Raw genomic sequence first — 14542 nt, forward strand, 5'->3', positions numbered from 1 at the left:
GGGAAACCTAACAATATTCTCCCTTGAAATCAAGTTCCTTTTTGTGATATCCACAATGATCCTTTATTTTTATATTTCTTCATAATTTATTTAAAGGCTATACTTGTATTTATCATTCTATTAATTTTATTTGTGAAATTTATTTTTATGGAAAAATAGATCTTTTTTAGTACATAAATTAATTTCACAAATATATTAATATCTTTTTCTTTTTCTTTTCCAATTGAAAGTTAAAAGATATATATATATTCAGTTGAAACTAAAGTTGATTTTATTTCAACATAAAAGTTTTTATAAAAAATATTTTCAGCATTTTCTAATACTTGTTTCATATAAAATAATATAGTCAATGTAAACTTACTCCCTTATTCTAGTAAAATATCTTACCAATTTTTTTCAGTAAGATATTTTCTAAATTGATAAGACTTTGTTTACTATAACACCCTATACTTGACTAGAATATCAGGTTAAAAAATCGGGATGTTCCTTTTTCTACTACATTCTTCACTTATCAAATATTTCTTATAAACTTTTAATAACTTTTCAATTTAGCTTTTTTTTTGTCATAAAAGTTTAATATTCACTAATTAATCATATTAAATCAATATTCTTTCTTGTTACACTTTAATCACATATTTATCTCAATACCTTGTTTTACATATCAAATTTCTATGTATTTCACTTCTATTATTTCATCCACATGTTTTCTCAAGTTTAACAAGTTAGTCCTTGCCATCATAAAAATTTCATATTTTTTCAAAATTTCACTTTTACAATACTTTATACATATTTGATCATCTTATAACATATTCATTAAACTTTTATCATAATCTTCTTATTCACATATTAAATTGTTTCACACATAAACTTTTGTACAATTTTCAATTTAGTCTTTATTGCCATGTAATTTATTTTTCACCATATAAGTACTTTAATCAAATAATTCATTATAATATCTTATTTCACATAACAAATTTTTATAAATATCACTTCTCTTGCTTCAATTATAAATTTCACAAAATTTACAATTTAATCCTTAACATCATAAAGATTCTTTTTTTTACTATAATATCACATTAACATCACTTTGTAATCAATTCACTACTTATCATAAATCTCAAATTTATGTGTGTTTTACTAAAAATAACTTTAATAAAATATTTTTAAAAAATCTGCTAAACAACAAAAAAAATATTTTTTACAGATTAATTTAAACACTAAAAAATATTAATTATTTTATAAAAATAAATTATTTTCTAAAACTATTTTCAAAGAAAGAAAAGGAGCCTAACATCGAAAAAGAGAAAAATGAGTGAGCATGCATAATTAATTATTAAGACAAAAATATCGAAAAAAAAAGAAAATCATCATTGCAAGAAAGATATGAATTACTATGACATCTTTACTCATATTATTGTTTTGTCATTTCTAAAAACAAAGAAATTTATTGATTTAATTGGATGGCAAGATGATTTATAAGGAGGGTCACTTATCGTAATTTGATGTGAGCCCAATCTCCACGGCGCAATTGGGAGACATGAAAACTGAAAAGCAAAGCAAAAGAAGTGATGGGCAGGGCGGCCGAAATCTCGAGTATTGGCGGTGGAGTGAGGGAGGGTGTTGTGGTCAAACTTTGCGGCAATTGCTTCATTTTCCTCTTTTTATTTCACATTCATGTAGATCGCATTGATTCAACTATAAATTTCCCTCTCTTTTTGTCTTTAAGTTTTTATTATTAAAATTTATGGAAGAATATAAACAAGTGAAGAAGTAGGTTTGGGAATTGACTCCAGAAGGATTGAAGTACAGATCACTGTGGTCTACTATTTGAAACATGTTGTGCAGCTAATACTGAAAAGGCAGATGAATGTCAACAAACAAATTATTACAGTCCATGTTCCGAGCACAGCAACCATCATAGCTTTTTTGTTGTCCTTGTCAGCTGACGCGTTTCTCTAATCTTCCTGTGCTTCAAAATTACTTCTAACCAAATCTCACTTTCTACACTACATGATGTATAATCAAGTTCCAATGTTCAGTGTGGACGTTGACGATTTTGTAAATGAATTCGCACCACCTGAATATAATTATGTATATTCTAGAAGATATTGTTTACTTCATATTCATATTCAAATGCGTAGTTAGAGGTTGGTAGGGCCTAGTCCCCTAAAATAAAAAATTATTTATTTAATTTTTTAAAAATTTTTAAAATTTTAAATTAATAAAAGTAAAATAATACTTTGTCATGTTAAAATTATAAAAATTTAATTTAATTTTTTAAAAATTATAAAGATATAGACTATAAAAAATTAAAGTTTTATTCGGCCCTCCTAAAAATTTATTTTGGCTTCGCTCCTGCTCCTATTTATAAATCAATAATTGTCTTCTTTTAACATACATTTGGATAGAGTAGGATTTTTAATTTTCAATTTTGAATTTAAACTTAAATATTTATTTCGTAATGAATTTAAAATTTTAAAAATATGTTTAGATATAACAAATTCTTATTTTATATATATATATATTACATTGGGTTTTAATTAATTTGTGGCTTATACATTTCCTGTTTAACATTTACATAATAATGAAATTTAAATTTAAGTTTTCCGAAATTGAGAATAAAAGGATTGTAAAATTTTAAAAGCATTTGATAATTATTATTACTTAATGAAAAATTTTAAAATCATAATATTTTGATGAGATTCTTTAAAAAAATAATGAAATTAAAACTAAGAAAATACATATATTTTGTAGTTGTGTAAGTGGAAGAAAATGTTTAGGGATTTTGAAAAACTAACCCCAATTTCAGTGGTTTAAATCTTATAAAATTCTGGATCAATTTTAGATCTCCCGTTTAAAAAAAGTGACAACAGAGAGGATCCCCGCAAGTTGAAAACATCAAACACTCTTCACCTTCACCTTATTATTCTTTTTCTCTTTCGGATCCTTACTCTCAACTTCCAAACACTTTTTTGACGCCTCAAATTTCTGCTGCTTATTCTTATACTTTATCACTTTTTTTGTTTTTCCTCCTTGTGATTTCACACCTCAATGCCTAATTAACAACAATTATTTCCTTACTTGAAGACATTAATAGAGTATTTGTCACTCCCACGTCTATGGCCCAAGTTCGATTTTTTTTTTAAAAAAAATCAAAATTAAGTTTTATATTCTTATGAGAGTTAAACTACAATTTCACAATTTCAATAACTTATATCTTTATAAATTTTAAAAGATTAAATAAATTTTTTTATCATTTTAAAGGAGAGGCCAAAGTATAATTTTACTTTTTCTAAATTAAAATCTTGTAAAAATTAAAAGTCCATAGTAATTTTTTTCATTTTTTTCTAAATTTTACTTCGGTACCTTGAGATCTCTACCTTTTAGGAAAGCCATCACAAACTACCACAGCATCTTTATTGTGTCAACACTAGTGTTGACTATTGTAGGCCCACAACATTTCTCCTAAAATTATCATTATAAAAATTAAGATGAGTTTGGATTTGATGGTCACATATTACTGAACTTTCAAAAATTATCTCTTGAATTGGTAATGTGATATTAATATTTGAGTAATTTTACTATATTTTTTAATGACTTTTGATGTATTTTCGTAAAAACTCGGGTAACTATTTCAATTATATTTATTTATTTATATAAGTGAAGTTGGTATTTTGTTTTATTGGAAGCGGAAGAAACTTAATATTTGCCTATTAATTTATATTACATTAATTAACTAATATAAATGACATTTTAATTATTTAATTATTTATTAGTTGCAAACTTTTTTTAAATTAGGCTGTCTCTCTGTATAAGTTAATAGCTTCCTTTCATCGTTATTTCTGATTAAAAATACTTTTAATAAAAAATTGCTATTAAATCACTTTATATTATCTAACTGATATCAAAATAAAATAATTATTATTTTACCCAAATAATTCTTCTCCCATCACCCATCCAAAACGCTCTCCGAAAAAGTATGAACAGGTGGGAATAAAGGTGTCATGACTTCCGGGTACATACCTTTCTTTCTTCTTCACTTTTATACATGACGATGAAAATTAGTTTTAACTTCAATCAGTGCGGATTTACCGTCAGGCAACCACAACTACGTGTTTTCCAAAAGTTCCTGCCTACCAAACAAGGGCTATCCCCTACACCTACATATATAAGTAAATCTAATGTAGGGAATAATGTAGCTCGTTCATCATATCCCATCACCATATTTGGCTTCACATACTGCTGTCACACAATAAACTCACACTGCCAAGTTTAAAACTATTGCTATCATTTCATTAATTGGATTACAGTAAATAGTTGCAATAAATAGTGTTATCACAAGTGGAATTTCTGTGAGCTCATGGATAGTCAGAAGGATTTCCCCCCCCCCCATTAGCGGAATGGAGTTATCGTTGCAGGTGTAATGTGTTCAACTGATTATATATCCGGGGTTCCCTGAGCGTTCTTTTGGTAAATTGCTTCTAAACATTCTTTAGCCCGATGAACCTTTGACTGGAGGTAAAAGCTCCCGTTCTTAGCATTTTGCTCAAACAAGTTGTCGTATTTCTGCAAGTAGCTCACTGAAAAATTTTCAATAAAACTTCATAAAAAAGAACGCATAATATCAGAGGATAATAAGTAAAATTATCTAGCAAACCTTCAAGACTTCCTCCCAGGATGAATGCTCTGTCACCCCTAATATCTGCCTTGCCTCTGGTTCCGCCATAATTTTGCTTCCTCTCCTGATATTCTGCATTGTTTCTTGAGCGACACCAGATTTTGAGGCATCTGCAATCCAAGCATATATTAGTGGTTGTCACTTCAAGGATTTCAAACATGGTATACAAACTGCGTAAATGCAAGATTATAATGATCATTTTTTTTTTATTTTAAAGAAAATGCAAGCCATGACACAGTGGAGAGACATACTTGCAAGAGCCTGACGGTATGCCTGAAAAACAGCCCTTCCCAATATTCCAGATCCCATAACAATCAAGTTTGCAAGAATTCTAGCAGCCTGTACAAATACATGGAAAAAAAAAAGTTAACTTTCTAAACTTTCTAATAGCCTTTTTCTCTTATCTTACTAAGATTTCCCTTTTTTTTTTTTTTTAAAAGTGTGTATGAACAAGCAAAGCACATACTATAGTACACACTAGAGCCATTGGAGATAACCAATTTTAGGGCAAATAAAACTGCTATATACCATCATAAGGTTTCTCAGCCAGCTATTTCATTATCTTGAACAATGTGATAAAGTGCCCCAAATTATCAAAATGGCAAGTCCATCCTAATGGAAACATGACAAGCAATTATCCCATCCAAATCAGGTCCCTAAATCACAACTCATAGCTCAATGCTCAGATTGCACTAGCGAGAAAAATGTTCCAGCTGTGAGATTGCCAAGAAAACTAATATCATTGGCCCCAGAAAATTGCAAGCATGATAGCAATACATGCACATATAAGATTATAAGATGAGTACTTCCCAAGATATTTGATGTGTCATGTTGAAGGAGACCGCCAAATTCCCGACATCTAACAACATTCCATTGATGACTTTGAAAACACTTCCAAGTTCCAAGAACATGAACAAGTGCTTCACAACACGACACATAACTTTTTGACTAGCCTAATCTTTCTTACATATTATACAAAGTTTTTCAAACAACATGGCATCAAAAAGAAAACCCTTAATTGTTTAAAATTAATAGACCACATTATTACCTTTTTACAATGATTCTGAAAATGACATATTCCAGTGGAATTTTTAATACAAAAATCAATAAAGCAAAACAACTTCAAAGAAAGGAAAAGAAATATAAAAAACAGGGCTCAGATTTATTTACCATAGCTGAAGATTTAAGGTTGCTGTCGAAGATAATTCGGAATCCCCAAAGCCTAAACCTGCAAAAATATCAAATATATTAAAGGCACTAAAATGTTAATTAAATTAAAAGAAAACAATCAATAATGAGTAGATGAAGAAGAGGAATATACTGACACTTACAGAAGGAGATGTGGAATTAAAAACTCGAAGGGGACAAAGACTGAGGGTTTTTGGGTGATTATTAGGGTTTTTGAACGGAAGGGATGAGAATTAGAAGCTTGTCGACAAGTATATAATAAGTTGGGCTTTGTTTCGTTAAACTGACAAATCGAATTAAACACTAGATATTGAGCCATTTTGGAAACCCAAATGCGTTTAAACAAGTCGGTTATTAAAACACAAAGAGATTTTGGGCTTTTAAATTATAACCCAAAAGAAGGTTCTCAATAAAAATTATATTTTAACTACTTCCCGTATATCTTTGTAGTATGATACAGATAAATGAATGAATAAAATAGTTTTTTTAAGAAAATTTAACTTTCTTTAATGCAATAGATACGATATTTTTATATGTTATATCAATAAATAATTTAAAATTTATAAAAAAATACAAGAGAGATAATTAAGAAAAATTTTAAATTAAATATTTTTTTATTGTTGGTTTTATGACTTATATTTGAGATTTAAGATTATTTTATTCTAATATTTTTTTTAAAATGTAATATACATTATGGTTACACCTAACTTATTGTTGTTTCTAACATAAATAGTTTATTGTTTTAAAAATAAATAAAAAAAATGTTTGATAACTGTTTTCCAAAAATTATATTTAAACTATGAGCTACCACTTATTTCAATCTCCATGGTTTCACCAATAAATTTTGGCTGGAGTAGAGCTTAAAGCCCCAGTGGATGGACGGCAACCCCAGTAAACGAACAGATTACTCGTCTAGCTCCTCTCTAATTATTATTTCATTTGTTTATTTATTTTATTTTTAATATAAATAATATTCTTAAAAATATTTAATTAATTATGCTTTAACATAAATATAAATTATAAAAAAAAGGTGACTTACAAATTTCAAACAGCATTTTTAACCCCAGTAAACGGATAGATTACTCGACTAGCTCCTCTCTAATTATTATTTCATTTGTTTATTTATTTTATTTTTAATATAAATAATATTCTTAAAAATATTTAATTAATTATGCTTTAACACGACTTTACAAATTTCAAACAGCATTTTTAACATTAAAAAACTTATAATTAGCATCACAAACTAATTAACCAATATATAGATAAAAATGTTGTTTTTGATTAACAAAATCCAAAAATTAACATTGTTGGATACTTTTAGATATTACTTAAACTTATAAAACATATATTAATATTTTATTTTACAACAAATACGTGAATTTTCCGCTTAATTTTAAGGTAATTTACTTAATTTTTGAACTGTATGTCTGCCCAGCATATAAAAGACAAAAAAGGTAATATTGAGGTTGCAAAAGTGCTGAATGTTCCTGATATTACAATATTGCCTATCCACTTGCAAAATATCATCAACCCCCTTTTCCTTTTAATTATTTACCCTTTTTAGATTATTATCTCATTTTCGAATTTTCTATATTTTTTCCTTTTAATTTTTGCAAAATATTTTAATTATTTAATATAAAATGTTTCATTAAAAATTTAAAAATATTTTTTTAATTTTTATAAAAAATTTAAAATTTAATAAAACTCATTAATTTTGTTTGTGATGTGTGAGCGATCATTAAAGATGTCTTTTATTACAATAAAAAAATATTAACTAATAAAATTCGTTAATGACGTTGAGCGGTCATTAAAGAAAATTTTTATTACACCAAAAGAAATATTAACTAATAAAATTTGTTAATTCATTAATGATATTATATGAATTATTGCTAATAAAATGAATTATTGCCATTAACTTAGTTACAAGAATCTATCAACAAATCTATTTTAATGAAGAGAAATTTTTTAAAATTTATTTTAAAATATGAAATCATTCATGTGAGGTGAGTGAGAATAACTGGAACTGTAGCCTCTCCAACATATTACCTCGACTCAGCTCCTTTGAATCCCATATCTTTCGGCCCATGATCAAACACAAATTAATATTTCAAATATAAACATAATTGTAAGAATGGGGAATTCATTTAAAATCCAAGAACCATAATCTTTAATATTTCCCAAGCTTCAAATAACAAACAGGTAGAATAAAATTTGAAAACTTGACTTGACTTATATGGAAAATTATATCTGAAACTGAAAACAAGACTATAACAAGTAAGACATAAATGTTCTTCCACTGGGAATATTAGCTGATAAAATTGAATGGTGGTAACCATTCAATTGGTTTCACGTTGATCATCAACTTTCCTTTGCTTTGAAGGCTTTTCTGGTTTGAGCTCCACTTCATCATCCTCTGAACCTTCCTCATTATCGCTGTTGCCAGACAAATCTTCAGACGAATCTTCGTCCATGGTTCTTTTCTCAAAGGCACTGCTAAAATGCTCACACTCTCTCATCTGCTTCGCAATCAGGTTCTTCAACTCTATGTTCACCTTCATCATGTTTCATAAGTTTGATTATCCATCAGAGAATATAACTGACGAAGTACACATATTCAGACTGCGAAGTATACATATTCAGACTGCATTTGGAAACCATACCTCTAAGTCGTACCAATCATCAGCTAAATCATTAGGGCAAGCAGGGCATTTCATGACATTTTTTTTAAAGCGGAGGTTCCGACCACCTGCATTTCTCTCCCTTAGAGTTGACCTCCCAGCAAATACACCTACTAAGCAAAGCTTGCAAAAATTATGACCACAAGCTGTCGTCACTGGCTGATACAGCACGTCCGAACAGATTCTGCAACCAAATTCTACAATACAAAAGCAACTTATTTGCCTTCAATTTTTTAGATAATTGGTGAAGGTAGTAAAAAGGAAGGCAGTAAGGTAACCTTTTTGAATCCTCTTTCTAGCCGCTTCACTCAGTGGTTTTTTATTTACTGTTCTCCTCACAATCTTCCTGGAAGCAGCGGCAGGTTCGCCATTTTTTTTTTCTTTTTGCCTGCTCTTTGGTGGTGGTTTCATCCACTTCCAGCACCCATCAGCTTCCTGAAGACAAAAATTATAACCCAAGGTGACAAACAAGACCACGCATGCAACTGAAATATAAACAGCAGTAATTTGTATTTCAAGATTAGGCTGTATTTGTATGTATATACTGACATCAAAGTCCCACGACGGGCTTTCTTTTCTCTCCGTTATATCGGTAGCCCTTTCAAGCTCTTGAATTGCTGGCAAAGGTCTGGGGCGGTCGCCGTGCACGTCACTACAGTGAAGATAAAAGGAAAACCAAGTGAAGTATTATGTACAAGATCAGACAGTTTATCGGCAAATATTGTAGAAACTAAGCACGAACCTGGTCCATGGGGCTGGAGCATTGTCGCACCTAACCATTAAATATCTGCAGACCTTGAAGCCCTGCACAGGAAAGCATTCATCAGTATATTACAATTGCAAAAGAAGAACCAAATTGTAAATATAACGGTGTTGGATATATAGAAAATACTTGAACTCCAACATTTCGCCAGCATTTTTCAACCCTGTAAATCCCATCATAACGTAACCCTTTTACTGGAGCATATGAAGAATGTTTGTCCTTGGCACACCTGCCCATCACCACAAGATAATATGAACTCATTCAAACTGTCAGAATTTTCAGATAGCTGAGCATTGATTGTTTAAACAATGACATTTCTTTAGATTCGGAACAAATATGTAATGGAAAAAAAAAAACTTTTGATATTGGAACAACTTACCTGATAACCCGAAGAGGGTAACCTTTTCTGCAACTGAGACGAAGCGCATCATTCGCACTCTTAAACTCTTGATCAAAAGACTGGATCTTGTTGGTCCTTTTGTTCCCACTCAGATCTCTCCCTCCACTGCAATTTTTTCCCCATGAGCCACAGAGTTAAATTCAATGTTACGACGTTATCCAAACTCTTTGATGAACAAAACAGGAGGGTGAAAACAAAATTACCTTCCAGTGTAAAGGAACCATTCTCCATGATCCTCATCATCTATGTAACCCCCAGAGAGTATGACTGACTGTGCACCATGATTTTTCTGGCCTGCAATACCTGTAATAGGAGGAAAGTGACCACCCCATTGCCTGCATTCCAACCTACCCCCCCAAGTGTCTCCGACAAGCACTCCTCGGTTCCTCACCGGTTCATTTTTGGCCAGTATCGGACCAAAATGATCTGTTGGAATCGTGACAAAGATCCGACCACTTGCAGCATTGGCCATCCCGTTCCTCTTTGCCCTTTCCGTAGTATAAGCCTTGTCTGGTCTATCTTGATTGTGAATATATTCATAAACCTGTGAAGACCCTTCACAAGCACCACTCGATTTCAGCATCTTTGCCATTCGGATGGCAGACACAAGCGTAAGGTTGATACGAGGTTGATTTGCCATTGCCGCAGGTATCGGTTTACGACACAACGCACAATTTCGCTTCCCTTGTCGAACCGATTGGTTGAAACACTTCAAACAGAAATTGTGCCCGCACGGCGTCTGAAAAAAAAAACCATCACTTCGTTTGATTACTTTTGAAACAACAACAAACATTAAATATGATAAAACTTCGTATAATCCGAAACATCGTTCACTGCAAAAAATGAAGGATCTAAGCAAAAAGCTCACCGTAACAGGTCTTTCGGGCATGTTTAAACAAATGGTGCAGTTAATGCTCTCATCAGAAACCTTGGACGCTTCCACAGTAGTCTTTGCTTTCCCTTTGAACTTCTCAACCTTACACTTGTTTTTTTCACCATCGTCCTTGTCTTCCAGTTCCGGGGATTCAACAGCTGGTCTCCCGCTAAGCAACTCCTGCCTCTTCCTGGCCTTCTCCTCCTCCGTCAGTGACTTGTCAGCCTGAATGGCCAAAATCTTAGCGACCATAGAATTGTCAGCGGCGGAAAAGGAAGAAGCAGCAGCCGCGTTATTCGTAGGGGTCAAGGTGTCGAGATCATCTCCATTGATGCGATTTTCACACTCGGGGCAACCCAAGTAATCATCGGAGATGAAATGGGATTCACGACTGGAAATGAGGCAAGACTGGTGCCAAGGTGCTTGGCAGACGGTGCAAAGGATGATATCCTCTCCGGGATTTGAACTGGCTTTGCACAACATGCAAAGCTCAGCATCACCAGGCTGCTGGTTAACATCATCTGCCGCCATCGGTGTTCACTTTTGAGAACAAAAACGAAACACAAAAAAAGGACTAAAAGAGAGTTAAAGAGTGAGGGCTTTGAAGGATTTTGGGATGATGGGGACAACAATGGAGTCTGCGTTTTATAGCGGAGAAGAGCGGTTTCGGGGAATCATTGGCTACGTAAGCTTTTTCCTTTTACGGGTAAAAATATGATGGTTCATGCAACAACGGCTTAAAATGATTTCCTACCAAATGACAATATTGTCCCTCTTATATATTTTAATTTTCCTATATTTCTATACCTCAATTGAATTTGATATTATTTGTTAAATAAATTTTAAAATAATATTTTTTTCATAATAGGAGTATTTGTCTTTAACTTCTTATATAATTAAAAAATATAATTACTTTGAAAAAGTATCTCTTCCAATATTATTTGCTCACCTATTATTGAGATTAAAACTAAAAAATTCACTCATGGTTAGCAATGGTACATTTAGCAATTTTATTTCTTTAATTCATTATTATTATTATTATTGTCTAGTAAATTTTTAACTTTCTTCGTAAAAATGAATATTAACATTATGTATTTAATTCTACTTGAACTTGCAACAGTTAAAAATCTATAACAATATTAATTTCAACTAAATTATAATAGATTCGATAATTACAATAGATTTGTTGATAGATTCTTGTAACTAAGTTAACCGTAACAATTCATTTTATTAGCAACAATTTGTGATGATCGTTCATACGTCACTAAAGAATTAACGAATTTTATTAGTTAATATTTCTTTTGTTGTAATAGAATTTTTTTTTAATGATCGCTTAACGTCAGTAACGAAATTAACGAATTTTATTAGTTAATACTTTTTATTATAATAAAAGACATCTTTAATAATCACTCAACGTCACTAACAAAATTAACGAATTTTATTAGTTAATATTTCTTTTGTTGTAATAGAAAATTGTTTTTAATGATCGCTCAACGTCACTAACGAAATTAACGAATTTTATTAGTTAATACTTTTTATTATAATAAAAAACATCTTTAATAATCACTCAACGTCACTAACGAAATTAACGAATTTTATTAGTTAATATTTCTTTTGTTGTAATAGAAAATTTCTTTAATGATCGCTAAACATCACTAACGAAATTAACAAATTTTATTAGTAAATATTTTTTATTATAATAAAAGACATCTTTAATGATCACTCAACGTCACTAACGAAATTGACAAATTTTATTAGTTAATATTTTTTTATTGTAATAAAAGACATCTTTAATGATCGCTCACACGTCACTAACGAAATTAACGAGTTTTATTAGTTAATATTCTCTTTATTGTAATAAAAAAAATTCTTTGATGATCACTCACACATCACTAACGAAATTAACGAATTTTATTGGTTATTGTTATCTTTATTGTAATAAAAAAATATTTGATGATCGCTCACATGTCACTAAAAAATTAACGAATTTTATCAATTAATATTCTCCTTATTGTAAGAAAAAAATATATTTGATGATCGCTCACACGTGTTAATATTTTCCTTTCCTGATAGTTCACGTTATTAAAAAAATTAATGGTTATTATTAGTTACTATTTATCCTATAAACCTAATTGTCTTTTTATTATTTTAGATTTTTTATAAAAATTGAAAATATATTTTTAATTTTTAATTAAACATTTTATTTTTTATAAAATATTTATTTTTATCTAGAACTCCTTTCTAACTCTTAATTAGAGGGAAAATATGCTTAAATGAAATAATTTATAAATATGTATTTTATAAAAATTAAATAACTAAAACATTTTGCAAAAATTAAAAGGAAAAAATATAGAAAGTTTGAAAATGAGATTATAATCTAGAAAGGGTAAATCAGTAAAAGGAAAAGAGGCGTTGATGATATTTTGCAAGTGGATGGGCAATATTGTAAAATCAGGAGCATTCAGCACTTTTGCTACCCCACATTACCTTTTGTGTCTTTTATATGCCAGGTAGACATACAGTTCAAAAATTAAGTAAATTACCTTAAAAGGTTTTCTATATATTGAGAAGAGGAATTCAAATTTTAAGGGGAAATTCATGTATTTGTTGTAAAATAAAATATTAATATATGTTTTATAAATTAAGTAATATCTAAAAGTATCCAACAATGTTAATTTTTGGATTTTGTTAACCAAAAACAACATTTTTATCTATATATTGGTTAGTTAATTAATTTGTGATGTCAGTTATACGTTACTTTAATGGTAAAAATTGACTTTTTGAAATTTATAAGTCTCTTTGTAAGTGGGTTTTTTTTTTTAAATCTTCAACTTTGATTTTGTGTAATTGTATGAATAAATTTTAATTTATTCAATTCTCATAAATTATTAATACAATTATTGATATAATATCATTTTATATTTATATATTGTATACAGAAATAATTATATTTATCCAATATCAAAGTAAATTGATATTTATTTCTTTAATGTATGACTGAATCATAATTAAAGTTTCATGTATACATTTGAATCATAATTAAAGTTTCATATGTATAATTTCACCAAATTAAAAATCATATATATAATTACACTTTAAACCAAAATTCATACATTTTTTAGATTTACCTCTTTTTCTTCTAGGTTAAATCTCATAAGTGGGATTTGTCTTGATAAACATTAATTATCAGCAATATTCAAATGTTGATTATTTGTAATTGTAATTTTAAATTTATCTGTATTTTTTAGAAAACAAAAAGTTAGGGCCACAACTCACAAATCAAGTGATATTAATTAAGTCTATGAATTTAAAAAATAATACTAAATGTCGATTGAGTCTTAGTTAAATTGGTATGGATATTGTTGCCGATATAAGAAGATGTGGGTCCAAGTGCGTCGAAATGTATTATTCTCTTATTTATGAGTTGGGGAGGGACTATAAGTAATTCTTAGCATTGTTTTTAAAAAAAAAAAAAGAAGAAGAAATAATCCGTGTCTATAATGAAATTATTAAAAAAATAATACTATTTTTTTTGTAAAATATTAACCAATCAAAAGAAATGAAGTTTCTCCCAAGAAAATAGAAATTAAGTTGTATGAGAGATCATTTTAAAAAACCATAATTTTAAATATTTTGAGGAGTTACATCTCTTTTCCAAATCCGTTCAAGAGTTCGCATGTATAAAAGCTGAAATAGGAGTAGACCCTTCCATGGCATCAAGTAACGATTCATGAAGAGGAAATTATGTAGATTTAACAACTGCGGTGGTAAATAAAAAAAATAAACTTCAATATTATAAATCAAGTTATTTAATATTTTGAACAAATCTTAAAATTCGAAACTTCCTGCTATCTAATAAAAACCTAAAATTATTAATAATAAACTAAAATTGCCTATCTGATTAATTACAAATGCTTTTTGAAAAACGTTTTCCGCGGGTCGTGTGAGCCAAAAACCTATT

The 14542-nt window shown here is 29.4% G+C and overlaps 2 protein-coding genes across 3 annotated transcripts; both read right to left on the reverse strand.

The window, feature by feature from the left end:
* Positions 1 to 4271: 4271 nt before the first annotated feature.
* LOC107946888 (mitochondrial import inner membrane translocase subunit PAM16 like 2) lies at positions 4272 to 6211 on the reverse strand. 2 transcript variants are annotated; one of them, XM_016881381.2, is made up of 5 exons: positions 6010 to 6211; positions 5849 to 5906; positions 4930 to 5017; positions 4658 to 4788; positions 4272 to 4566 (listed from the first exon to the last, which is right to left on the reverse strand). In XM_016881381.2, exons 1-5 carry the CDS (start codon positions 6183 to 6185, stop codon positions 4438 to 4440), a joined length of 582 nt encoding a protein of 193 aa, XP_016736870.2. In that variant the 5' UTR covers positions 6186 to 6211; the 3' UTR covers positions 4272 to 4437. The 2 variants fall into 2 exon arrangements, with proteins under 2 accessions (XP_016736870.2, XP_016736871.1); XM_016881382.2 differs by having other exon boundaries at positions 6004 to 6140.
* A 1780-nt stretch (positions 6212 to 7991) lies between these two features.
* LOC107946889 (E3 ubiquitin-protein ligase ORTHRUS 2) lies at positions 7992 to 11209 on the reverse strand. Its single transcript, XM_016881383.2, has 9 exons — positions 10576 to 11209; positions 9911 to 10446; positions 9687 to 9812; positions 9437 to 9536; positions 9287 to 9348; positions 9094 to 9196; positions 8823 to 8979; positions 8527 to 8741; positions 7992 to 8418 (listed from the first exon to the last, which is right to left on the reverse strand). Exons 1-9 carry the CDS (start codon positions 11110 to 11112, stop codon positions 8203 to 8205), a joined length of 2052 nt encoding a protein of 683 aa, XP_016736872.1. The 5' UTR covers positions 11113 to 11209; the 3' UTR covers positions 7992 to 8202.
* Between the last annotated feature and the right edge of the window lie 3333 nt (positions 11210 to 14542).

Source organism: Gossypium hirsutum, chromosome A12, assembly GCF_007990345.1.
Source record: "Gossypium hirsutum isolate 1008001.06 chromosome A12, Gossypium_hirsutum_v2.1, whole genome shotgun sequence".
Lineage (NCBI taxonomy): Eukaryota > Viridiplantae > Streptophyta > Magnoliopsida > Malvales > Malvaceae > Gossypium > Gossypium hirsutum.

Bases quoted from the DNA above. Each gene is read 5' to 3' on its own strand.
- LOC107946888 (XM_016881381.2), bottom strand. From the start codon at position 6,185: ATGGCTCAATATCTAGTGTTTAATTCGATTTGTCAGTTTAACGAAACA. The intron at 5,907-6,009 runs GTAAGTGTCAGT...ATATTTTTGCAG, and splicing joins TTAATTCCACATCTCCTTCT to GTTTAGGCTTTGGGGATTCC. The intron at 5,018-5,848 runs GTAAATAAATCT...GTATTTGTACAG, and splicing joins ACCTTAAATCTTCAGCTATG to GCTGCTAGAATTCTTGCAAA.
- LOC107946889 (XM_016881383.2), bottom strand. From the start codon at position 11,112: ATGGCGGCAGATGATGTTAACCAGCAGCCTGGTGATGCTGAGCTTTGC. The intron at 9,197-9,286 runs GTTCGTGCTTAG...TCTTCACTGTAG, and splicing joins GCTCCAGCCCCATGGACCAG to TGACGTGCACGGCGACCGCC. The intron at 8,980-9,093 runs GTCAGTATATAC...TTTTGTCTTCAG, and splicing joins GCCCGTCGTGGGACTTTGAT to GAAGCTGATGGGTGCTGGAA.